We start from the raw sequence: 27,011 nt of genomic DNA on the forward strand, positions 1-27,011 counted from the left end.
GTATTAAAGCAATCAGCTTTTCTGAAGGCTGCTAAATTCTTTATTAGCTCCCAAGGAAGAATCGGCAGCTGTCCTGTGAGGAATCTAACAATAAAGAACGAGGAATGAGAGAACTAGAAAATTCTTCCTGGACTTAAGATATGTGGAAGGATGTCTGTTGAGAAAGGCATAGAGCTTTGAATTGTTTTGAGTCACTTTTTGGGAGTAAAAGTCAGTCTGCATTGTCTTGAATTGTGTTTGTGGACAGACAGGGCTGTTTGTAGTTTTTCTGCAAACTGGATCATGTCTGCTACCTCAAAGAGAGGTTTTAAGTAGGGAGTGGGCATCTAATGGCTTTTGCAAACACAGTCTAAATACAGAATGAGCATATAGAACTTTCGTAGGAGGGCAATTCCTCTCTATCCTGAGCCCTTGGAAGTAGGACTGGTTATGAATGTAAACATATAAAAGATACAAAGTTTAAAAGTATTGAAACTGCAGAGATACATCATCTACAGAGACCTGCAGTAATACGAGACAGCATGACAAGATAAATCTTAAGATCTCACTTCTGAGGGGCAAACTCGTGAAGCAACCAAGGGCTGGTAGGCTGCTACTGCAGCTTGAGAATTCTCGGAATGTGAGGACATCCTCCACAGAGTTGTCCCAGCTGGAGACTCCTTATGTTGGCTGAGCATTACTCAGCCAGCACAATTCACACATGGGCCCAGGGGTATGCTGTCCTCTATTACTGGGTATATTCCCCAGTGACATGAAGGAAGCATATACATTGAGCTCTCATCTAGGAAGAGTTGTAGGGACTTGGGAAGTATGTGCCTGGTTCCACTTGCTGCTATTTTTCTGAAAGAAACAGGGGGTCTCTACTATCAGAGACCTTCTTATTCCCTGTCTACCCTTCTATATGGACCCTTGTATGAACATTCCAGTTTCAAGAGAGATTGTTCATTCAGTAAAAGTTCTGAATTCTCCAATATACTGTTGCAGTTATTCTGAGTCAGAACTGTGGTCTATTTTAGCTAGGTAATGCTAACCCTACTAAAGTAAAGATGTGCCCTCGAGTCGGTATCTACTCCTGGTGACCACAGAGCCATGTGGTTTTCTTTGGTAGAATACAGGAGGGGTTTACCATTGCCATTTCCGGCGCAGTATGAGATTATGCCTTTCAGCACCTTCCTATATCGCTGCTGCCCGATGTAGGTGTTTCCCATAGTCTGGGAAACATACCAGTGGGGATTCAAACCAACAACATCTTGCTCACTAGGTAAGTCATTTCCCCGCTGCATCATTAGGTGTCTAGGCAGCAGTTTTCTATCATCTCTGGCAAAAGTCTTTGCTAATCAACTGTGTCAGGGTTTGAGCTTGTGACCTTAAGATATAGCTTCTCTCACATCAGTTAAAAACATTGCTTATGCTTTCATGAATCAGTGTTTTTCATTGGGGTATGGGTTTAAGATATACATATGGGTTCTTCCCTCCATTAGAGAGGGAGGGAAGAATGAGGATCAATTTTAGTGGTGGTTGTTAAGCTGCAGGCTCACAGCATGAGCAAATAATATATTCTCTCTTTTATTCTCTGAAAATCAAAGGATTGACTGCCAAAGACCCTTGGCATTTCCAACTGGGTGGTGTTAAATAGTTTCTGGAAGGGCACAGAGGGAAAACTAAACACTAGTCTTTCACTGCTTGTGAAAAGAGTGCTTTCTTTAGCCCAAGAGTGGTGTGAATCAGTGCCATTTTGGAGAGATTATAAAGATAGCTTTGTTGCATCATCTTCTCACCGCGCCTTCTGGTTCCAGTGACCTGGAGCACACAGCACAGTAGCTGGCACTATCTTAGCACACTTTACCTGAGGGGTACCATCCTCACCTATTTTAACATAAAGAGTTGCTTGTTTTGCTGGTTGCTTTCTCAAAGCCACAAACTCTAGAAGGGTTTTCTGTCCGACATGTCCCCGAAACTACTCTTAATGATATATAACTAGAGTTTTATGAGATATTTTAGATGGTATATTTAAAAGCAGAAAGGATGCTTTGCTGGACATTTTCAACTATTTCTTCCAAGGATCCTAAGGGGAGGAGTGGGAAGGCTAGTAGAAGGTGAAAGACATTTGGTTAATATTTGAAGTATTGAGAATATCGTAGAATTACATTAAATTACAACACTTCTCATTTAGAAAAATATATGTGAGGTCAGCTATAACTTTGAAACCTTAAGACACACAAAGAAAATAGAGAATTGACCTTCATCAATGCAGGCTAAGATTGTCACAGCGGGGAAGTAACTTGCCTAGGGAGCAAGAGGTTGCTGGTTTGAATCCCCGCAATGTTTCCCAGACTATGGGAAACACCTACATCGGGCAGCAGCGATATAGGTAGGTACTGAAAGGCATAATCTCATACTGCGTGGGAGATGGCAATGGTAAACCCCTCCTGTATTCTACCAAAGACAACCACATGGTTCTGTGGTCACCAGGAGTCAGCACCGACTCGACGGCACATTGAGTCTTTACCTAATATGTATGTAACAGGAAATGCAATAGTGAAGATTCCTGGCTTTGTGATACCATTGCTTTTGTTGGTAAGTTGTTTGTCTTTGCTGTGTTATAAATTTAACAAAAGAAATGCTTTGAAACCATGGTCTTGATATTAAGAATGAAGATTTTTCCACAGGTTGAGAAGCTCATCCTCCAATTGCATGGATTGTGCACTGAGCATGCTCCAATAGACAGGACCTGACCTTTTGAACTGTAGGCGTGTCTAGCTTCCTGCCTGGAAGGTGACAAACCCCAGTTCCAGTCCTGTCTTATTCCTATACACAGGGCTCTGAAGGATCTCCTGCAATCCTTCCTTAATTTTCCATTTTTGTGGCTAGCTTTGACTGTGAATTTGTTCTTTCTCTTCTTCCTTCTGCCAGTGGTCCCTCTATTTTTCTTCTTCTCTGTGCCGAATGAGTTTTGTTCTGGGTGGCAGTATCAAGGCAGTGTGTGCACACCTGCATTCAGAAGGGGCCTTCCTGATTCAACCTGAGCGGGATCTAAAAGGAACTGAGCGGACATTCAAAAACTTGTGAGCGCGCACACGTGCGTACATTTTAGAGGGAACAGTGCCTCCTACTCTTAGTATTGTGCCAGAGTGGGAAGGAAGATGCTCTGGAGCCCCTCCTAAGAACTATCTTTTTGAGGGAACACTATCAGAGGCTAGAGGGAGGTCCTGAGAAAAGGAACCGCTCGAGGAAAGACCTTCCCACTTTGCCTCACCTTTCCAGGAATGTGATGCACACAACCACCCGATTGCCCACAGTGACATTGTGGAGGCCTCCAAAAAGGCACATAAGAAATCCAAGCATTTGGATGAGCCCAAACAGGCAAGGCGGGTCCTGCCAAAAACGCGAAAATCCCTCAGCTTCCTCCAACATTCGACTAAGCAAAAAACTGCTGCTGCAGGCAGTCTGTGGGGAACGCCCTCCACGCCACTTGCTGGCTGTCGAAGGGGGACTGCCGCCTGACTCCAGAGCTTCTCAGCCCCCTACCTTTAGAAGGGTTTGAGGGAGCCCAGAATCCAGTTTCACCCTGTCCTGTGGGGCCTCTCAAGCCTCCTCTAAAGCTCCTGGCTGGCAACGAGCTACTAGCTCAACAGCTGCTCTCCACCAACCTGCAGTTGCCACCACAAAGTGTGCCGACCCTTGCTGCTGACCAGCTGTTGCCACCACCATGTTCATCGGCTCTCTCCTCCGACCAGTGTTCCCTCCAATTTTTATCATCAGTGAGCAGAAAGTTTTGTTCTGCGAGACAGGATCACGGCAGTGTGTGCACATAACACACACACACACTCTCTCTCTCTCACACACACACTCTCTCTCTCTCTCTCTCTCTCTCTCTTTTAAAGCAAATTTTTTAAAAATTTTATAAACAGTTATCAGCTTTTTTGTTGGAAATAAACCAACTTGAGATGTCACAGTTTGGTGGTAAATAAATAAAGCAAGTAGGCAGTCCTTCAGATAAGTGCTTAGGGCCAAGTTAAGGACTTTAAATGTCAAAACCAGTGCCTGAGAGATTTTTGCACAACCTACAGCTTCTTTTAGCATCCACAGAATCCAAACAATTTTCTAGGCTTCAAAATTATATATGTACATTTGTGTAGTGAATAGTGGATTTAAGCCCAACCTTTATCTCATGTGGAGGGAAGAAAAATGCTGAATCATTTCCTCCATGTTTGCTCAACAAAGGCTGTTCCTTTTAAAAACTGCTTCCTCAGTAGCTGATTCGCTTCCACCGCACCCTAATTATTACAGGATTCCCTCCCCTCCCCCTGGATTTGGGTGAATGTCCAGGGAGACCCTCCTTCTCTTTTCTAAGGGAAACATCAAAAAACCCTTCTACTTGCAGCCTACACGTGAAGAGAACGCTTGGTAATGATTTGCTGAGCAATTAACGTTGAGGCATGTTTGCACCAGAGTAAAATCCATTTTCTTGAGTTAAAAAACCACTCAGACAGGTTAAATGCAAAGAACAAAAAGAGAAAAACTTTATTCAAAATACTACAGACTGCTTCAGTCTGAGGTTTTCTCAGCTTTAAGTTACAGGTAAAAGGAACACCCACTAACTACAAGAATACTTCAAAAAGCACACTTCAAATGATATTGGGGTGGCACACTTTAAAAATCGTGGTTACCCAGTTGCATATTACATAAATGCAAGAAAATACAAAAGCCCCCTTGAGAGTTTACAGGGACTTTTACAATGCCCTAGTTGGAAGAAGGCATTGTTCAGTTTGCCTTGATTTGTTACATTACAAATAAAAACACAATAAACCAGTTGTAGGGATTTGCATAGCACAAAAAGAAAGAAATCTAATACAAGTTAGCTAACAAACTGTTCCCTTGTTAAACATTTCCCCACAGCCAAAGCTTCTTTCCTGAACTCATCAAATCCATGGTAGAGACTTCAGGCCCTTGCAGTCAGTCCTGGTTGCTGCCATTGCCTGGCCAGCCAACCTGTTGTTCACCCAGCTGCAACTGAGAACAAAGACCACCTTCACTTCCTGCCACCAGACCTCTAGGTCCCGGCCACCGTGTGCTGAGTGGCTGATCCCCAGAGGTCACTGCCTGTCAATCAGGACAGGGTTCACTTCTGGTTCACTCTTTACAGGAAAGGAAAGGCTGTTACTGCCTGATCATTACAATTTGAAAATGTGAAAGGTTCAGAACCAAAGTAGTTTAAGAAAGCCATAATTCCATGTGTCTAAGCTATTTCTATAGAACCCACCCACAGGAGTATGCTGGCTAACTTTAATATTATCTAATACATTAACTTGCAGCAGGGGAGAAAGACAGCATTTTAACCCACAACAACAATTTTTCTTCCCTTCACAGCCCCATCCCTGAACAATTTTCCTCACCCCCAACTTACCAGTGGCAGTGGCAGAGACAGGACTCCCCCCACCCTAGGTCCCCACCTCAACAGATTTTAATTAATAATAATTTTTTTTAAACCCATCATTGCGGCAGTAGCTGCAGGGAGAGGGGAAAGTTCTCCTTTTGCCCCCTAAAGATTGCCGCTCCTGGTGGCGGGATGGGGCGTGGTAGTGACGGTGGCAGCAGCTGGCTACAGAGACGGTGGAGGGGTGAGGAGGGGAGAGTTCCCATTGTTTTTAACTCTGAAAGCCGGCCGCTGTGCAGTGCAGTGGGATGGCGGACGGCAAGCTGCTTCTACCTCCCCTCTTCTCAAGTGACTGCAAGGGATATTACAGGCTGCAGAGAGCAGAACCTTCGCAGTCACTTGAGAAGAGGGGAGGTGGAAGCAGCTCGCCACCCGCCATCTCACCACACTGAACAGCGGTGGGCTTCAAGAGTTTTTTGTTTGTTTTTTTAAAGCAGGCAAAACCCACTGTGCCTGGTGCCGAGGGGCGGGGAGGCGGTGGCCATGCCAGGGAGAGGGGGAAACTGGGTGCTGGGCAGTTGGGCAGCAGTGGCGGGTGCAGCAGAGACTACGCACCCACCAGAAATGGCTGCGCAGTGGTCTGGGGGTTGGTGCACGCATGCACACCTTAGAGGGAAGCCTGCTGCCAACCCACTGTTGCTGCCACCATGTCCGCCAGCTCTCCCAGGGGCAGCCGCCACTCGGAGGACTGGCCAGTCCGTCAGTCTCCGGGTCTGGAACAGACCAAGCGCCCAACGATCCCAGTGGGACCCAGCACACCGTCCGAGGGGGAGGTAAGTAAGATTCTCTTGTCTCCTAAGAAAGTGCCCTCGCCCACAATGTCTCCGAGTGGCTGGGGGATTTTATTGCGAGGCAATGCATCTCCGTGATTCTGGCTCATCTGACTCTCCTAATAGGCCCGTCCCTCCGCCCTGTCCCTCTGCCCCCCCTGCTTCCTCCCACTCTGCCTTCTCTCCCAGCTTCTGGTCCCTCAAGACGAGCCATCCCTGAGAATGAGAGGAGCCATTTCCAGCTTTGCCCTAAGGGCACAAGAAAAAAGAGGAGGGCCAGATCATCATCCTCCTGGGAAGTACGCCACCCCCGCCAAGCAGCCAGCCCCCCCCATCCTCCCCCTGAACCTGTTCCTATTGTGTCCCTGGTGCCACCAAAGGTCCCAGTGGTTCCTGCCATGACCCTACCTGTTCCTGCTACCTTGCAGCTTATTCTGTCTGATCATGAGCATCTCACTGACAGAGACAATGATAGCCTCTCTGACAAAGTGGGAGAACTTTCAGATGAGGTGACATGTAGTGTCATCCCTTCATCCACACAATTGTTTTCCTCTGCTGATTTTGAAGTTAGGCTCTCTAAGGCCAAGCGTGTCATTAATGCTGTGGCGCCTATTGGAAAGCCTACTACCACCTTCCCATCAAACCAAAATATCTTTCCGTCTAGCTCTACTCACACTTCCACGGTTCCCTTCCTAACTCTCTTTCATGAGAGGTTATGATGGCGGAATGGGCGGTATCCACCTCCACTAAGCCATTGGGGTCCTCTCTCAAAAGCACTACAACTTGACCCAGGATATTGCTTCTCTCCTTGCATTTCCATTGGTGGCCCCACCAGTAGCTCAACTCGTTTCTCTCTCGGTGGTGACTAAGGAGGGGGATGAAAAGCTTAAGTCCCTTGAGGACTGCAGATGTGACATTTTCCTTCGTAAACATCATTTTCCTGTAATCAAAGCCGCCTCCACGAACTCAGTCTTCATCGAAGCCTTTATGCTCTGGATCATGGAGTTAGTGGCCTTGGTCCCTCCAGATAACCCTAAGTTTAGCCAAGGGCTTAATAAACTTGGTAAGGCCTTGGCCTTTATGGCTGACTCTAGCCTGGAGTGCATTCAACAGGCAGCCAGAGCTATGGCATCTTAAGCATTGGAATTTTGATTTCAGATCTAGACTTAATCTGTCTGCCACTACTTTTACTTGTTTGTTTATTCAGGGAGGCTCTAGACCCTATCCTTGTTGAAACCAAGGATAAAAAGAAAGTGCTACCTTCAGCCTGCAGAGACTTTCGTAGACCATTTAGGTTCCATAATCAGTCCTTTTGTTCCTCCAGGAATTTCTCTAGACCACCACCAACTATGCCCAGAGACAACCGTGGCTCTAACTACAAGCCCACCTGGCACAACCAGTGGTAGCAGTGGGGAGAAGGCACCTTCAGGGGACATTCTAATCAATCCTTCCCACAAATAATGACTACCTTCCAGTTGGGGGCAAGCTTCTCCACTTCTACCATCAGTGGGAAGTGCAGGACCGCTGGATGCTCTCCACTATCGCCCACAGATATGCACTGGATTTTCACGCCTTGCCCCCCGATCACATAATTGTGCCCCCAAAGTCAAAGAATCTGACCAAACATCTGAGAATGAAACAAGCCATCCTTCATCTGGTTCAGTTCAAAGCCATCAAACCCGTGCCGTTGACTAAATTATGGTGCACCGTTTACTCTATTTTATTTTTAGTGCCAAAGGACGAGAATTGGAGGACAGTTCTGGATCTCAAATGCCATTCTCTCCCAGGATTTCCTGGCATCCATTGACCTCGTGGAGGCTTCAGAGCGTCGTTGCTTCCTATGGATGGATGGATTGATTTCTATACCACTCTTCCAAAAATGGCTCAGGGCGGTTTACATTAAAATAAAACTAAAATCAATTAACTGTTAAAATAAAAAACTATAAAAGCATAAACCCATTATTAAAACAATTTCTTAAACCCTGGAAAACCAGGCCAAACCTTTACAGTTTAAAAACTCTGGAAGGCCAAGCCAAACAGATAGGTCTAAAGGGCTCTCCTGAAGGCCAACAATGAACTCAATTACGGATTTCTGCTGGGAGTGCATTCCACAGCCTAGGAGCAGCTACAGAGAAGGTCCGCCTCTGAGTCACCACCAGACATGTTGATGGTAACTGAAGACGGACCTCCTCAGATGACCTTAACATGCGGTGGGGATCATGCAGAAGAAGATGCTCTCTAAGATAACCCAGACCTAAGGTATTCAGTGCTTTAAAGGTTACTAGCTGGGCCGGGCACAGAGCACCTGTATCTCTAGTCTGTCACTACAGCCGCCCCTCCCGCTGTCACCGTTTTATTGCCCACCCATTTCTGCCTCATTCTTCCCCCCTTCGCCTGTCCCCCCCACTTGTTCCTGGCTCATTCTGCCCCCCCCGCTTGTTCCCAGCTCATTCTGCCCCCTCTGCCCACTTGTTCCCGACTCATTCTTTTCCCCCGCCTGCCCGCTCGCTGCAACCTTCTTCCCCTGTACCCGCCTCCTCCTTCAGCCTGTTGCCACTGCCATTTTCTCGGTGGCGCCCCCCCGCCCAGCTGGCCAGTGGCTGCCAGAGTGGCCATTTCTCTCTCTCCCACCTGTCCTGTGGCTAGCATATCCAGCAGCTCTTCAAACTCTCGCGAGAGCTGCCACACATTAGATTAGCCACGGGAATGCCTTAGAGAATTAAATATATAGATAACCAGCACTTTGTATCTTGCCCGGACACATATCGGCAGCCAGTGCAATTGCTTCAAAACAGGCATAATATGGTTTCTCCAGGTTGCCCCAGAGACCAATCTGGCTGCCGCATTTTGAACTAACTGAAGTTTCCAAACATCCTACAAAGACAGCCCCATGTAGAGCGCATTGCAATAGTCAAGCCTAGAGGTTACCAGCTGATGCACCACTGTTTTGAGGTTGTCCTCTTCAAGGAATGGACGCAGCTGTTGAATCTGATAGAAAACACTCCTGGCCATAGCCTCCACCTGAGATACCAGGATGAGGCCTGGGTCCAGGAGTATTCCCAAGCTGCGTACCTGCTCCTTCTGGGGCAGTGCAACCCCATCCAGCGCAGGCAACTCCAACTCATCTCTCAATGAGTACCTCCATCTTGCTTCAGTTTTATTTACTATCCCTCATCCAGCCTGTTATTGCCTGTAGGCAGGCATTTAGGGAATGAATGCCATTTCCTGCTGATGAAGATGAAAAGAAGTAGATTTGGGTGTCATCAGCATACTGATAAAACCCAGCACCAAATCTCTTGATGACCTTGCCCAGCGGTTTCATGTAGATATTAAAAAGCATTGGTGACAGAATGGAGCCCTGAGGGACTCCATATAACAGCTCCTGTTTTGAGGAGCAACTGTCACCAAGCTCCACCATCTGGAATCTACCCAAGAGATAGGAGTGGAACCACTGCAAAGCAGTGCCCCCTATCCCCAACTCCCCCAGGTGATCCAGAAGGATACCATGATTAATGGTATCGAACGCCACCAAGAGATCCAGAAGAACCAGCAGAGTCACACTCCATCTGTAAATTTCCCGTTAAAGGTCATCTATCAGGCTGACCAAGGCTTTCTCAGCCAGCTCTAAAGCCAGTTTGAAATGGGTCTAGATAATCAGTTTCCTCCAAAACTGCCTGGAGCTGATCGGCCACCACCCTCTCAATCTCCTTGCCCAACCAAGGGAGATTGGAGATTGGCCTGTAGCTGTCCATTGCTAAGGGGTCCAGGGAAGGCTTCTTTAAGAGTGGTCTAACCATTGCTTCCTTCAGGCAGCGGGGCACCCTACCCTCACTTAGCGATGCATTTATGATATTGACTAGGCAACCTCCAACAATCTCCCTGTTAGATAGAAGTAGCAAAGTCAGGCAAGGATCCAGAGAACAAGTGGTAGGCCGCACCACCCCAAGCAGCTTGTCCACATCCTCGGGCATCACAGATTGAAACCGATCCAATCTAATACTGCAAGAGGGATTGCTGGATACCTCCTTCATAGACCCTGCAAAAGTAGTGGAGTCCAAGTCGGCCCAAATACAGAAGATTTTGTCCTCAAAGAACCCATTTAAAGCGTCACAGCAGAATGTTTCCAGGGACTGGTTTAACGCAGAAGAAGCAGGAATTAAACTCCTCACAACCTGGGATAGCTCTGCTGAATGTGAACCTGCAGATGTAATGCACACAGACCAATTTTTATTTTATTTTTTGGTGCACGCACTGCTAACCCATAGCCTTCAAATGGGCCCTATGCTGCATTCTGTCAGATTCCAGCCAAGTTCTCCTCCATATGCATTGTAGTTGCCTACCCAGTCGCTTCAGCCCCCGCAACTCCTCAGTATACCAAGGGGCCATATTAGAATCAGGTCAGAAGGGGGAATCATTAGGAGCAATCATGTCTACTGCCCTGGTGAGTTCCCTATTCCAGGTTCGCACCAGGACATCGACAGAATCACTGTCTGCACCAGCTTCAAAATCTTCCAAGGCTTTTTGGAATCCTACTGGGTCCAGTAGCCTTTTTGGATGGACCATCCTGATAGGTCCACCACCTGGTGGATTGTGGTGTGGAAGCAACCTTAACCAGGTAGTGGTCCATCCATGACAATGGGAAAACCACCTGATCTCCCACCCACAGAACACACTTCTGAGCCGAACAAAAGACTAAATCGCGTGTGTGGCTGGCAACATGTTGGTTCAGAAACTAATTGGAATAGGCCCATAGTTGTTGTGGCCGCTATGAACTCCTGAGCCACACCAGACAAACCAGCCCCAAAGTGGATATTGAAGTCCCCCAGCACCAAAGGTCTAGAAGACGCCCAACACCAACTCCGCAACCAGCTCTGTCAGCTCAGTTAGGGAGTCAGTTGGGCAGTGGGGTAGACAGTACCCCTACAGAATCCCCATTCTATCCCTATTACCCAGCCTCAAAAATACACACTCAATATGTCAGCTAACTCACAGGGGCCCTGGTAAGGGAGATGGTATTCCTATGGACCACAGCCACTCCCCCCACCCACCCCCCGCCCACTTCCCCTAGCCTGCTCCACAACAGAGCAACCTGATGGGAGAAGCTGAGCCCACACTGGACCACTTGTCTCCCCCAGCCAGGTCTCAGTTATACATGCCAGCTCAGTTCCCACATCCACAATCAAATCATGGACAATTTGCATCTTATTTTGAACTGACCTAGCATTGCAGAGGAGCAAGGGCAAACTCTGTAGGTAATTGGAGCTACTCCCCGAGGCCTGAGAGTTGACAAGGCAGTTGGAAATGGAAACAGTTACTAAATTACTGATTTCCCTTCCCCTATAATGGCCAGCTGCTCTGCCAGTGCCAGTTCTTCTGTTCTCCACCACTACAGTAATACCTGCCCCAGAACTGCCGGACTCACCCGCACCATCCCACTTAAGAGAACCCAAACACATACCTGCAAAAAGGCCTGGCACAATCCAATAAAAATAAAAGACCAGCAACCTCTAACCCAGACCCCGCAATATAACCTCCGCCTGCCCGAAGGCCCAGCCCCCTTTGGTGGCCGACTTCTATGGCCACCTATAGGCCAGCTGCGCCAGCCAGCACAGCCCTTCCACTCCTCTCACAAGAGACACCTGGGGCAAGCTGGTACAATGAGTGCTGGCAGATGTTAGTTTTCTGCATTCAAAAGGGAGGGAACAGAAACTCCAGCCAAGCTGCAATATTGAGACAAGTCGATGTTCTGTCCAGCAAGAGGTTGAGGGGAAGCTGTTCTCAAACTCACTCACGGTCCAGTAGGGGAGATAGGCAAGCAGAGTTAGGCTCCTGGCTCACCCCTACAGGTTTTGCTGTGATGGCATGCATTACCAGTACAGGGCTCTCCCCTTCGGCCTCTCCTCGGCCCTGAGAGTCTTCACCAAGGTGATGGTGGCCCTAGTAGCACACCTCAGGATGGGTGGAGTCCATATACACCCATTCTTGGACGATCTCCTGATCAGATTGCCATCTTTTCCCCAAGCACAGCAGGCGGTACAGTGCACGTTACAGACCCTAGAGTCCTACTGCATCCATATCAACTCACAGGAGAGCCATCTGGTTCCATCTCAACTCTTCAACACTTAGGGGCGGTCTTTGACACATCCCAGGCAACCATCTCACTGCCTCTGGAATGCTGTGAGAAGTTAGCCTTCCTTATCCTGCCACTTCTGTATAGCACCTTGGAAGACCTGATGCTGTTGGTGCAATTGCTCAGGTCCATGATTGTGTGCATAGAAAACACACCATGGGTCTGGTGGCATTCCTGGCCTCTTCAATGGCGGCTGCTCCTCCCATTCAAGGAGGACATCATGGCATGTTTACACATGGAAATACATCTGACTGTCTGTTCGACTCTCCCTGCTATGGTGGCTGTCGCCAGCCATGCTCCAGGGCCTTCCTCTATCGAACCAAATACAGCTCATTCTCACTACAGATACGAGTCTGACGGGATGGAGATCCCATTGTGAGGGTCTATACACTCAGGGCAAATGGTCATCCCACGAGAAGTGACACAACATAAACTGGCTGGAGCTTTGTGCAGTCTGCCTATCTCTTCTGCAGTTTCTCCCCATCATCCGCCACACCGACGTTCTAGTCCGCACAGACAACATTGCAACAAAGTTGCACATCAGCCACCAGGGCGGCACCAAGTTCAGAGACCTCATGAAAGAGTCTCACCAGCTATTCCACTGGACAGAGAAGCACCTAACATCGATATCTGCCAAGCATCTACAAGGCACGGCCAACTCCCATGCTGATTGGTTCAGTCACCAATCAACCAAGTGGAGTGGTTGCTTCATCCAGCAGTATTTCTCCAAATCATATGGCACTTCAGCGAACTGGAAGTGGATTTATTCGCCTCTGCCCACAACCATCTCCTGCCAAGATTCTTCTGCTTCAACCTCCAGGCAGAAGTGACGGACGCATTGAAGGCTCCTTGGCCGCCTGGCTTGTTGTACGCCTTCCTCCAACAGCTGTCATCTGGAAGACTCTCAGGAAACTGCGGATGCAGAAAGCAGAGCTTGTACTAATAGCCCCTTTTTGGCTCCAGAGGCCTTGGTTCCCCGACCTCAAAAACCTCTCCGTCAGTCCACCGTGGTGGCTTCCTCTTTGGCTGAATCTTCTGGTGTAGAGGCCCATTCTTCATCCAGAACCTCAATAGTTCCAACTCTGCGCCTGGAGGTTGAGCGCAATGTCCTAGTATGCAACGGTTACTCTAAGGCCATCCAGGACATTATCCTCACATCCAGACGTTCCTCGAACCGTATTTACCAAGCTTCATGGGCAGCCTTCTCCAGACTGTCCTAGACATGGGACGACACCCTAGCACTCTGAAACAGCAGACATCAGCACTTTCCTCAGTCCTCTCCCTAGCCTCGGAAAATTCTCCGGCTCTCCATCCGCATCTCAGGTGATTCATGAAGGGGGTTACGAACCTTGCCACTCCCACCATCCACAGGTTCACATCATGCTGCTCTTCTTGGTGGCGATAACGTTGGTATGTAGGGTCTCACAACTGGGAGCTCTTTTAGTCCGTAAGGAACTATGCATATTTCAGCCAGACACAGTGGTTCTAAAACCAAATCCTATCTTTTTGCCCAAAGTCAACACCGCATTCCATCGCTCTCAATATATTGTGCTACTATCTTTTTGTCCCTCTCCGGTCCATCCCAAGGAATGGGTTTGGCAGGCTCTTCACACCTGTTATGTAGGACCAAAGCAATTCGCTGTTCTGACTCCCTCTTTGTGTCCTTTCATCAGTCTTCCCTGGGAGCCAAGGTCTCTGAGAACACCCTAGCTAGCTGGCTCAAGCCTTGCATTACCCTGGCTTACCAAGCCCTCACTCTCGCAGTGCCTAGGGGCATCACTGTGCACTCCACCAGCAGTGCTGCTACGTCTGCTGCCTTCTCAGCTAACACCCTGCTCCTGGAAATCTGTAAGGCGGCTATGTGGTCATCCATTACGCTCTTCATTAAGCACTATAAAATTGCTTCCTTTTATGCAGCTCAGGCCACTCTCGGACAGACTATTCTTCAGCAAGTAGTCTAATAGGCACCCTTACCCTCTCTACTATGCTCAGCTTGGCTATATCCCATACAATTGGAGGATGAGCTCCTCAGGCTGTGGAAAAAGAAACTTTGGCTTACCATGAAGGGTTCTTTTTCACAACCAAGGAGCTCATCCAGCCCACCCTAAGATGCCTCCTTCTTCTCTCTGCATGGGAGGGCTGCTTTGTAAGCGGGGAAGACTTCCAGGGTCATTAGCTTTGTAGGTTTTGTCCATTGTTTCTACTGCCTTCTGTATGTTGTATCCTTTCTCCACTTTTTTCTCTTGATACAGTATATATTCTTTTTATTCTTTGTATTGAGCACAACAATCCCAGAAATGGGGTTTGCTGCCTTCCGGGCAGGAAGCTAGTCACGCCTACAGTTCAATGGGTCAGGTCCTGTCGGTTGGAGCATGCTCAGTGCATAACCCATACAATTGGAGGATGAGTTCCTCGGCTGTGAAAAAGAACCCTTCCCGGTAAGCCAAAGTTTGCCCCCCCCCCGCAAGCAGTGCATTGCTTATAAAGATTTTATTATGTAAAATGAAGTGAAGCAGGTATTGGATCAGATGGATTTTGGAGCAGAGCATGGGAATTCTTAACTGTGATACTCAATAGAGCCTGATAGGAACAGATCACCTTTTTAAAAAGAAATTTGCCATCTTAAAGAATTTGGACTGAAAGCAAGCAACACAGGAAAAATGTCAATTAGTTGTTACTTTTTATTTGAGTAAACTTATGGAACATTTCCTTCATACTGATTCTGTTCTATCCCATCTAAAGAACAGACAAGCTTGTGTTTCTGTAGTACTGTCTAATTATGATCTATTAAGACTGAGAGCATCATCCTAACTTGAGCGGGTGGTGGCCTCTCTGCTCCAGGCAGTTTTGGATGATACAGATGATCTAATTCTAAACCCATTTGAAACCGGCTTTCAAGCATGCTATGGGGCTGAGACTGCCTTGGTTCGCCTGTTGGCTATCAACAGAGGGAGTGTTGTAAGGAGCAGGGGGTCCAACTGGGGGCCTACCTTCAAGGGTTCCCCCAAATAGATAGACTTGAGGCCTGTGTCTATCTCAAATATTCTTACAAGATTTTTTTTGGTTAGAAATATGACTGGCTTCTAGGTATCCAGTTTCCCAGAGCACTAGGCGAAAACACCAGGCAAGTTAAGTGCCTTGAACAATCTTTTGCATTCTTGCCAGAGATTTGTTGTTCTACTGTAATGCTTATAGTACTGGTTTTTAATCTATCTGTCTGGAGCAGTTTGAATCTTATTGTGCCATAGTAATAGTGCTTGCTAATTGCTTGAAATGCTTGGACATATTGAAATGCAAGACAGAAGAAAAATATTGACCACTTAACCATGATCCAGTGTTCTTATGTGGTATGCACTCCTCCTTTTGCCTTTGCCTCTCTCTGTCTTGACCAAGACAGAGGCACTGAGGTGCCTGTGCAATTTATTTACATGTTTAAGAAACAGAGGCTTATTGAAAAGAGCCCCATGTAGGTGGAGGGCAGAGTGACCAAAGTGTGCATATGCTGAAGCTAGAGCAATTGTTTGAGCATGAAGTTTACAGGCATAGAAAAATCCATCTGAAAACTATAGGGGCAGATCTATGCATCTAGAACCCTATAGGAGAGGTTGTCTTTAGGCAATATGGCAGAACAGTAAGGAAAGCAATCCACCTTGTCTGGCTGGCTGTCTAACACTTGTGTATTGACAGAGGTCAGTTTTCATAGAGAGAGCTTGTTTGGCATGTCACTATGTAATCAGCATGCGAGGCAAGTCTCCTGTGACACCGTTATCCGGGCTAGATCCGAGGTGTCTGCTTCCTACACTTGCCAGCCTGAGTGACTGGAACCGGGATTCCATGTCTGATTGCTGAGCCTAGATGGGGTAATTATGCGCGCTTTTGCCATTCTGGAAATTCCCTTCTGCTTAAAATCCTCCCCTTCCTTCTGTCTGACAAGTCTGTATCTCCTCCACTTCTCTCTTGGTTGAGAATTGCATTGTGTTTTGAATTTGGTCAGTGAGAATAGATAACAGTTTACACACATTAATAGTTAGTGCTACTATTGCCTTTGAAAGTTATTGATTGGTAAATTGTATCAGACCATTGCTCAGACACTCCAGCTATGACTCAGCCTCGTCAGGAAATGACCTAAATGCCTGCCTGGAGGTTGTAATGGGTTGGATGAGGGGTAACAAACTGAAGTTGAATCCAAATAAGACAGAGATACTGACTGTGGGGGGTCGGGACCTGAGAGATGGTATAGATATGCCTGGGTGGGGTTACACTCCCCTGAAAGATGAGGTACGTAGCTTGGGAGTGCTCCTGGATCCAAAACTCTCTCTAGTTTCTCAGGTTGAGGCAGCCAGACTGATCTCTGGGACAACTTGAAGGGACTATATAACACAGATTCTAAAAGAGCTGCAATAGCTACCGATATGTTTCCGGGTGAAATACAAAATGCTGGTTATTACCTATAAAGCCCTCAACAGCTTGGGTCCAGGGTACTTAAGAGAATGCCTTCTTTGTCATTAACCCTCTCAAGATCATCTGGGGAGGTCCCGTTATGGTCGCCACTGGCTTGTTTGGTGGCAACTCGGGACCAGGCCTTCTTTGAGGTTGCCCTAGAAGTTTGGTATATGTTCCCTTTCAAAATAAGAGCATCTCCATCTCTGGTTCCTTTTAGGAAGACCCTCGACACACTTGTTTTCTCAGGCTTTTAACTGAAATTAATTTTGGATTGTTTAATCATATTAAATGTTTTATTCTGTGAAATTATTTTAATTGTTTTTACTCTGTTTTATCTTTGTTAAACTGTGTATGCCAGCTAGTGATACAAATAAATAAATAAATAAATAATGTGATGGGGAGAGTTCTGATTTTAGATGGGGTACATTTCAGCTAACTGAGGATAGGAAAAAGATGAAAATATTCATAATGAGAACCGTTAATCATTTAAATAGCCTGCTTAGATATTTGGTTATTTTTGCATCCTTTGAACTCCACTCCTTTAATTGTATTTGTATTTGTATTTTTACATTTATATCCCGCTCTTCCTCCAAGGAGCCCAGAGTTTCTTTCACAACAACCCTGTGAAGTAGGTTAGGCTGAGAGAGAAGTGACTGGCCCAAAGTCACCCAGCTAGTTTTATGGCTGAATGGGGATTTGAACTTGGGTCTCTCCAGTCCTAGTCCAGCACTCTAACCACTACACCACACTGGCTCTCTTAATTAAAAGCATAATCTTAATTATGAGGTAACACTGTGTTTTTTTCACTTGAGTACATGCTTGAAGGCATTTGCAACTGCTTGTGTGGACAGGGCAAAGGACAGTGTGAACCAACTCTAAAACTGGGTGTTTGTGTAACTCTTTAAATGCTGATAGTATTTGGGGTTGTTAGAACTCCCATCATAATTCCCAGTTTAAAGCCACTAGCTAAGGCTTGTGGCAAACTCTCTATGAACAGTGTATTCAAAATTGAATGCCAGTCAATGTCAGTAACCTAGAAGGTTTGGAAAATTAAATGTTGCCTCTTGGAGCAGTTTGTCCTGATACCATATGTCAAGGCTACCATTATTCCATGTTTTTTATTTGGCCATCATCATAACCCTCTCTAGCCTTGCCTAACCACATAAGCAAAGCCACATAATCTGCTGCCATCCTAGCTCAAATGAGTGTTGTTCTTTCCTTGCTTTTTAGTTGCCGTCATGCTGCCATAGCCAACTACTTTGGGGACACTGTCCCTCAGTGCAACAAATGCTGTGATTACTGTAAGAATCCAGCTGCAGTGAAAAAACTCATAGAGGCATTGGAGTGCAGCACCAACAGCTGGAGCAGAACCTGCACTGGACCCTCTGCTTCCTCATGGAATGCCTATGACCCAGAGCTGTACGAAGGAGGGAGGAGAGGCTATGGTGGCTTCAGCAGGTACGGATTTGATAAGGCTGACTCTGGCAGAAGTGGTAGCAAGCACCTTCCTGTTCAGCTACTGTTTCTGACCATTTTCCTCGGACTTGGGTGTGAAGCTCTAGCATTTTATCCCGCACATTAGGCCAACTGGATCTTCACAGAAGTCACAACCACTTCATGAATCAACTGGAGCAGTAAACAGCTCCTACAAAGTATAGTTGGGCAAAAGTTTGATAATAGTTAAAGGATTTGGAGATCAATCCATAGGCTAAAAAGAAAATGCTGGGATAAAAATGTGGCAGAAATGCTTTTTGCAGCTAATGCAATGATGCACTTCCTTTGTGCTAATGAGAATATGAAAGTGGCCCTCACTTAGTGTTGTAGACAGACGCAAAGGGTAGCAAGAAGTTCCTCTCCTTCATTTCTGGTCTGGAAAGCTCTTCTGCGTACTTCTCACTCCCTTAAGCAAGGAAAGAGAGGTAGAGCTCTCAAATAGATAAATACAGAGATGCTAACTTTTTGGCTTCATTGAAAGCTGCAGGAGCCCCCAGGCATGCACTAATTATTTATTTGTTTGTTTGTTTATTTGTTTGTTTATTTGTTTGTTTGTTTTAAAAACATTTTATACCACCTAAAACTTGTGTCTCTGGGCGGTTTACAACAGAATAAAAACAAAGTAAAACATTCATTAAAACAAAAATGGGGGCCGGGGGAGGGAGAACACACACATTACAATTTAAAAAATTTAAAATAATATTTTAAAACAGCATTAAAACCATTAAAACAACAGTAATTAAAAGCCCAGGTGAAGAGATGTGTTTTTAAAGACTTTTTAAAAGCTGTCAGAGATGGGGTGGCTCTTATTTCACTAGGGAATGCATTCCAAAGCCTCGGGGCAGCAGCAGAGAAGGCCCGTCCCTGAGTGGCCACCAGACGAGCCGGTGGCAGCTACAGACGGACCTCTCCAGCAGATCTCAGTGGATGGTGGGGTTCATGCCGAAAAAGGCATTCCCTTAAATACCCAGGGCCCAAGCTGTTTAGGTCTTTATAGGTTATAACCAGCACCTTGTATTTTGCCCGGAAACATATCGGCAGCCAGTGTAGCTCCTTCAATACAGGAGTAATATGTCTCTCTGAGATGACCCAGAGACCAGCCTGGCTGCCGCATTCTGGACCAGCTTTAGTTTCCGGACTACGTACAAGGGCAGCCCCACATAGAGTGCATTACAGTAATCCAGTCTGGAGGTTACCAGCAGATGTACCACTGTTTTGAGGTCATTCACCTCAAGAAATGGACGCAGTTGGTGTATCAGCCGAAGCTGATAGAAGGCACTTCTGCCCACCACCTCATTTGTCCTTTTGTTTCTAACAGTCTCTCAGGATGTGCTTGTAGCAGCACAAGGCTTTCTCCAAATTGCTGTACAGAAAAACCTGTCTGGCAACCAGTAAAAAATAACTCATTATAGTGGGAACATTAAACATGTGCTTGGCAATACTCTCCGACTGAAAGCAAAGAGGCCTGAAAATACTTAACTTTGGCTGAATTGTTCCCTTTCTTTGTTTTGTGACCTATTTTTTGTATTGCGACATAAGCATTAAAACCAAATAGTTGAGAAAATAAGCTATAACTATTTTTTAATTTCCTAGCTAAACAAAATAGTGTGTGCTATATCTTACACTTTTTGCTGCCTCTTGTTCAATGCGCGCTGTTAACATCCTTAGTTCTTATGAAACCAAAAATATCAGTCATTTTGTTCAAAAGGTTTGTAATTAATTTGCTATTATACTTTCATATAGCCTGCATGAACTCCTCTGTAAATCTGCTCTTTTTGTGCAAGGTAGTGTATGGTTTTTATGGAAGATTTGTTATAAATAGGCAAATACATCTGAACTTTAAAATAGTGGCTGACATGAAGAAAATGATTCAAAGTAGTCCCATTAAAATTAAGGCATTGCCTAACTTGTCTTTTTAATGTTATGGGACTACTTTTAATTTCAGTTTGACTACTTTGAGAAGTCCTTCTCATACCAACCAGCTAATGTATGCACATTCGAGATAACAATTCAGACACTAAGATCCACGTAGGCACTTAGGCTTTGTGATAGGGATATAGAAGTCTCTATTGGATATCAGAAGCTACAGCTGTACATGGAGCAGACCCACCTTACAAACAAAACTGACTAGGGAGCTTGGGCCCACAGTTCTTGGTGATTTTGTGATCTAGTAGCTAGATCAGGACTCCTTGAGATAGTTTGAGGCTTGAAATCTTTGTATGTGACTTCAACTTTTTGTGGGTTGCTGTTCAGATATGATGAAGATGGTGGGAGTGTGGGTGAAGCCAGTGAAGACCATCAGAAAAAGGAGTGGAGTGACTTTTATAAGAAACAGATGAAGCTGCGCAAGGTAAGTGGGTAGACCTTCAGCAGCAGATACACACATCCTGGAGATGGACTATGTGTGTCATGGTCTGATAGTAACCAGCCCTGTGAATGGGGGGGAAGGGAAACAAACCAACCTCTTGCTTCTCCCACCTTTTGGACTTGACTTGCACTTGGTGGCAGCAGTTTTTATTCCCTGGCTGCCTCCACCAAACAGCCCACAGTAGCTCTCAGTCTCCAACAATAACTCTGGTAGAATTGGATCGCAAGTAAGCATGGGGTGGGGAACAACACTGTTAGACCACAGGAGTCTAACAGTGACTGGGTCTCTGCTTTTCACACAGAAAAATAAAGTTTGGGACTTCCATTACTGAAATTGCCATCTACTTAGAAGGATCCTTATAAGGCTTAGCACTTTATCCAGTTAACAGTTAACCCTGTTTATCAAAGAGTTAGACAGCTTTGGCTTAGAGTAAAAGCTGTTAAGTAAACATGGGTGGCGGGAGGAGTGTTAACCAGTCGACAGGATACAAATCTCAGTTTCTAAATTAAGCCAGCTATATGATGTATCCTTGTGTTCCTCTGGTCCTTTACATACATTTCTGATGTATATTTCCGATTTCTCTTCCCTTTGATTTCTTTCAGGGCAAAGATCCAGAAAAAGACACCTTTGTCCCACCAGGTAAATTTCTGCATTATTTCATATATCAGACTGTTCATAAAACTAATTGCTTTCTGAGGGATCCATGTCATGGATGGTAAAGTGTGTATACATGTGTATACCATTGATCTATTTTTGTTGCAGTCCACCTAGCCTAGTGGATGCTAGGATAATGTTCATAATCACGAACGCCTCTGGAACCAGTTTGCAAAGCCAAAGGGCTCAGAATTCCAAGTCTGACAGAACTGAAATAGAAAGCTAGTATGGTCCAACATGATGAGGCACTGGGCTTATTGCAGAAAACTGAGCACCAAGCATCATTCTGCAAACCTATCACATACTCAATGTTGCCATTTATTTGCATATTTCTTAATAGTGGTGTCTGCATAACAATTTTATGAGCTTTGGAAACACCTTACTATAAATAGTAGACTTACTATTGTGCTTTTATGACCACTTCTTTCTAATTTAATAATTTTTTAAAATGAATAATTTTTAAAAATTAAATAGTGATATCAATATAACTAACAAATATAAACAAATTCCAAAATATGTGGGAAAAACCCATAAGAAATTATACACTGGAATTGCCAATATGAGACTCTTCTGCGTGGTGGTGGTGGGAACTTGTTTTATCCCAGTCAAACCCCACACCTGATGCGGAACAAACATCTTCTGGACATTGTTTGGACATACTATAGGCATGGACTCTTGTCCTCTCTTCTGCATAGCTTGTATTGTCTAACAAAATCTAACATAAACATTATAATACAGAGGTTTGGTATAAAAGGCTCTTCTTGGAAAAGAACAACAAGTTCACATTGAAAAGGTTTGCATCAAAAGATAGCTTGTCATAAAAAGAATAACTTGCTAGTATGACACCAAATGAGCCCAGCATGAAGGAAATGAAAGGGGAAGAGTTATTGTTCTAGGCCTTTGTCGTTTTGTATTCTATGCTACACCAAGCAGTCAAAAGTGTAGCGTAAGGTTGGAGCAGAGGCCGACATCCATAACAACCCTGCATCAATGCATCAGGGATTTCTGTTGCACATTTTTCAGCAATCTTTCCTTCTTTCTGCAGCCTCCTGAACCTATGTTCCTGAGGACTGGGGTCTGGGGAGCAGATTGTTCTGTAGAAAGAGGCACTTAATGAGTGAGCTGTAATTCCAGCAGTTAGAATTGCATTCCAGCATAGGTAATTCCAACTCACTTGGCATATATTGAGTTTGCCCAGACTCCTATATGCCAAGGAAATGTACCACAACCACCTAGAGATGGTTGTAGTGGAAACTTGCTTATCCACAGAACCATTCTTAAAGGACACAAATAGGGACTCTTTCATGCTGCTCACCAATTCTGTTTAAGTAGAATTGCAAGGACCTTCTGACATCCAAGGTCAGTGGCTTCCAGTTCCTGATTTGATAATTCTCTCTCTTTCTTGGCATCAGAAAGGTCTGACTCCTCCAGGGGATACTTTTTGGAGGTAATTCCTCTCCCAGACTTGGCAGTGGAGCCCACCGCAGAGTCAGATAAACCCCTGAAAGAGATTTCCCTTCTATTAGAACATAGGAAGCTGCCATATACTGAGTTAGACCATAGGTCCATCTAGCTCTATATTGTCTACACGGACAGGCAGCAGCTTCTCCAAGGTTGCAAGCAGGAATCTCTCTCAGCCATATCTTGGAAAGCCAGGGAGGGAACTTAGAACCTTCTGCTCTTCCCAGAGCAGCTCCATCCCCTAAGGAGAATATCTTACAGTGCTCAGATATTAAACCCAGTGGTCCCTCTAATTTTTCTCATCTCTATGTGGAATTAGTTTTGTTCTGGGCAGCAGCATGTGTGCACGTGCATTCAGAATGAGTCCTGATTCAACCTGAGCAGGATCTAAAATTAACTGAGCAAACATCGAAAAAACTTGTGAGCATGCACACACGTGCATGCCTTAGAGAAAATAGTGATCAAGTCTCCCATTCCTATGCAACCAGGGCAGACTCTGCTTAGCTAAGGGGACAAGTCATGCTACCTCAAGACCAGAAATCCTCATGCTATCTCTAGACCAGAAATCCTTTTGCCCTTGACCTTAGAGGAATGAGGCAATGAATGGGAGTGAGAAGATGAAGAAGCAGTAGTGTCTTCCAGTGATTGGAAGCACTTCTAGTGTAAGACCAATGTCATTTTTGTCTCTGCCACGGTCCCAGGACCTTTGTTTATGTTTGTGCTGCTTTTCCTTATGTATCTTGTGAGAAGGGGATTTGGATTAGCTTTGGGAACGACCCCACTCTTTAGAAACTAAGGATTTATTCCACTCCGTCTTCAGACTGGCTGACCCAGTAAAAACATTCTTGCCTGCCCTGTGCACAAGGGGAAGGAGTCAGAGCAGAAATAGCTCAGGCTTCAGGCATAGCCTGAAGTCTTCTCAAATAAGAGAAAAAGAGCGGAAAGCTCTTGCTTCTGCCATGGTCTCTGGTTTTTGCCACCTCGGCTGCGGTTGCAGTGCACCTTCAGAGCTCAAGATGAAGGCTCTTAGGCTGTTCTGGCCTTTGCCTGTCTGATTGCACCAACTGAATAGCTGATCCGGGAGATAAAATGATGCTACTTCCAGTGTCTTGTAGCTCAGCCTGCAAGTGGCAGAGCTGCTGCTGCAGTTGAGAGGAGGGGTGGGGGTGGGGAATCCTACTGGCCTTCCCTCAAAACCCCCATTAAGCCAACCCTGTGAAGAGAAAGGGCCCTCGCCCCTAACTGGATTGATTTAGGGAACGGTGGGGAAAGAGGTCAGCAGTGAGAAGCCTATTTGAACTGTATGGAGTTCAGTGAAAACCCTGCCATCATGATTATTCGGCCTAGCTCCTCCCACTGGAGAAGCTTTCTGCAGAAGACCCTGTCTGCTGCTCCAGTGGGAGGTGCCATCCCTATAGCATTGAGTGCCCTCTGGGAGCCTCAGCAGAAAATGTAATTTAATGTGGGTGCATGCTACATTACTGCCATTGCTTATTTATTTATTCATTCATTCATTCATTCATTCATTCATTCATTCATCTATCACTCAATCATATTTTTACACAGCCCAAAACTTACGTCTCTGGGTGGTTTACAACAAGATTAAAAGTAAAACATTAATTAAAAACAAAAAAAATTTAAAAGCAAGAAATTTAAAACACAATTTAAAATTTTAAAACAATATTCTAAAAACAATCTTAATCAAAACAATATCAGTTAAAAGTATGGGTGAAGAAATGCATCTTTAGAGACTTTTTAAAAGATGTCAGAGATGGGGAGGCTCTTATTTCACTAGGGAGCGCATTCCAAAGCCTTGGGGCAGCAACGGGGAAGGCCCGTCCCTGAGTAGACACCAGACGAGCTGGTGGCAAATGCAGACGGACCTCTCCTGATGATCTCAATGGGCGGTGGGGTTCATAACGAAGAAGACGTTCTCTTAAAAACCCAGGGCCCAAGCTGTTTAGGGCTTTATAGCTTATGACCAACACCTTGTATATTTTACCCAGAAACATATTGGCAGCCAGTGTAACTCCTTCAATACGGGAGTAGTATGGTCTCTCCTGGATGACCCAGAGACCAGCCTGGCTGCCGCATTCTGGACCAACTGTAGTTTCTGGACTACGTACCAGCGCAGCCCCACTTAGAGCGCATTGCAGTAATCCAGTCTGGAGGTTACCAGCAGATGTACCACTGTTTTGAGGTCGTCTAACTCAAACGGATGTAGCTGGCGTATCAGCTGAAGCTGATAGAAGGCACTTCTGGCCGCTGTCTCAACCTGGGACACCAAGGAGAGGCTTGGATCCAGAAGCACCCCTAGACTGCGTACCTGTTCCTTCTGGGGAAGTGTGACCCCATCCAGAACAGGCAGATCAAAATTGTCTCTCGAGTTCTGACCCCACACAACGAGTACCTCCGTCTTTTCTGGATTCAGTCTCAGTTTGTTATCCCTCATCCAGCCCATTACTGACTCCAGGCAGGCATTTAGGGAAGTTATGCCCTCTCCCGGTGATGCTGACGTGGAGAAATAGATTTGGGTGTCATCAGCATACTGATAGCACCCTGCACCAAATCTCCTGATGATCTCTCCCAGCGGTTTCATGTAGATGTTAAACAACATCGGAGACAGTACAGAGCCCTGAGGAACACCATACAAAAGTTCAGATTTTTTCTGATATAATTTCATAATTTATATCATTATACTGTCAATATGTATTTGTCTGTCTGTCTGTCTGATTCATTATAGATGCTGATTGTCCCTTGAAGGATGCAGCCAGCAGGAAAATCTCCAGAATCACAGTGAAGGTAAGAAAAGGCTATAATCTGGCAAAATAGTTTAAACTTCAGTTATTTTCTGTTGCCAGCTGATTAAACTATGCCATTCAAAGTGTAGAGTAACTGGCAAGAAAATAGCATAGATGAAGATTGATTGGAGGGCTATACTTGATATTGGTCTGAAAGTTTGCAACGTAACAATATGCTGTGGTGTATTAACAGCACCATAAGTATATGACATAATAGCACCGCAGCATGACTGAGCTATATGTTGTATAGCTTCAGTTGCCACAATTTGGAGTACGAATAAACTGGTGTGGATGCAGAGTTTTGTCTGCTTAAACAGCTTCCCTTGCATGTTACCAATCTGCATATCCATCTGAATGAACATCCTCATCCACATTGTGATAAGCATAGATGCATGTTCCTTGCCGCAACTGGAAGTGTCCCATCCCCCAAATCCAAGCCGAAGGGGCAGTGGAACCCCACATTCAAGTGGCCGACCCCATGTGTGGCTAGGCTTGCTCTGCTCCGAACTGCTGACCTCTACTGTGAAATGAAAATCGTGCCTCACCTTTTAACCTCATATGTCCCATTTACAGGTCAGTGTGTCTAGGAATATACATGTGCAAAGTTTCAGCTTTCTGTGTGACCTGGGAATTCATTAGCCATTTTGGAGAACATTTTGAGATTTTGCTGGGGGAGAATGTGAAAAAGTCCAGTTCTCACTTTCAGATTTTTCTAGTAATTGGGATGCTTGAGCTACATCTGTACCAAGTTTCAGTGATGCATTTATTGGGAAGTAGCCTAACATGTGTTTCCAGCTCCTTAAGATGTGTTCTGTTTCATTATATGTATTGTTTTTAATTGCTTGTACACCTTCTTCATAGGTTTCATGAAGGGCAACTTATAAAACTTTTAATAAAATTAGAAATTAGTCCAGTGAGCCCAGTTGTGTGTGTCACACACAAGCAACACTATAATTCACAGTCAATATTACATAAGATATTATATATAACAACATTTTGATCAGGCTGAGTTTTTCCTGCTCACCACATTTCCATCTTCCCTCCCACTTCCTCTGTCCGTAAGAAAAACATTTTATTAGTTATCTTGCTCCTGCTCCAAATATTAAGAAGTGCTTGGGGGTCTGGTTTAAATTGTTTTTTTTCTAAATTTGACTTGGTCACATATGGAAGTGCCACCATTCCAGTGTTTTTCATTGTGAATGGTAATGAGAATGGAGCCATCAACTGTTATGCATGCTCAGATACACATTGTAGTTGGACGAGGGCTCTTACGTAGCAAAAGAAATGTTTTGATTACCAGACTATAGAGATAAGTTGCCTTTTTTTCTTAATGAGAGGTGTTAGAGTGCTGGACTAGGCCTGGGGAGACCTGGGTTCAAATCCCCATTCAGCCACAGAACTCACTGGGTGACTCTGGGTCAGTAACTAATATTTATTGTTAGGTTTATATACC

General features: G+C 45.3%; 1 protein-coding gene across 6 annotated transcripts in view; it reads left to right on the top strand.

Annotated features, from left to right (window-relative positions):
- Positions 1-27,011, top strand: part of RECQL5 (RecQ like helicase 5) — a 111,271-nt gene that overhangs the window by 68,979 nt on the left and 15,281 nt on the right. For all 6 annotated transcript variants that reach the window (XM_053301466.1, XM_053301464.1, XM_053301465.1 and 3 more), the window contains 4 exons: positions 18,011-18,238; positions 20,528-20,624; positions 21,245-21,281; positions 25,501-25,559. In XM_053301466.1, the coding sequence (XP_053157441.1) occupies positions 18,011-18,238; positions 20,528-20,624; positions 21,245-21,281; positions 25,501-25,559 (421 nt within the window). The remainder of the gene's footprint in view (positions 1-18,010; positions 18,239-20,527; positions 20,625-21,244; positions 21,282-25,500; positions 25,560-27,011) is intronic.

The sequence above is a fragment of the Hemicordylus capensis genome, chromosome 2 (genome assembly GCF_027244095.1).
Source record: "Hemicordylus capensis ecotype Gifberg chromosome 2, rHemCap1.1.pri, whole genome shotgun sequence".
Taxonomy (NCBI): Eukaryota; Metazoa; Chordata; class Lepidosauria; order Squamata; family Cordylidae; genus Hemicordylus; species Hemicordylus capensis.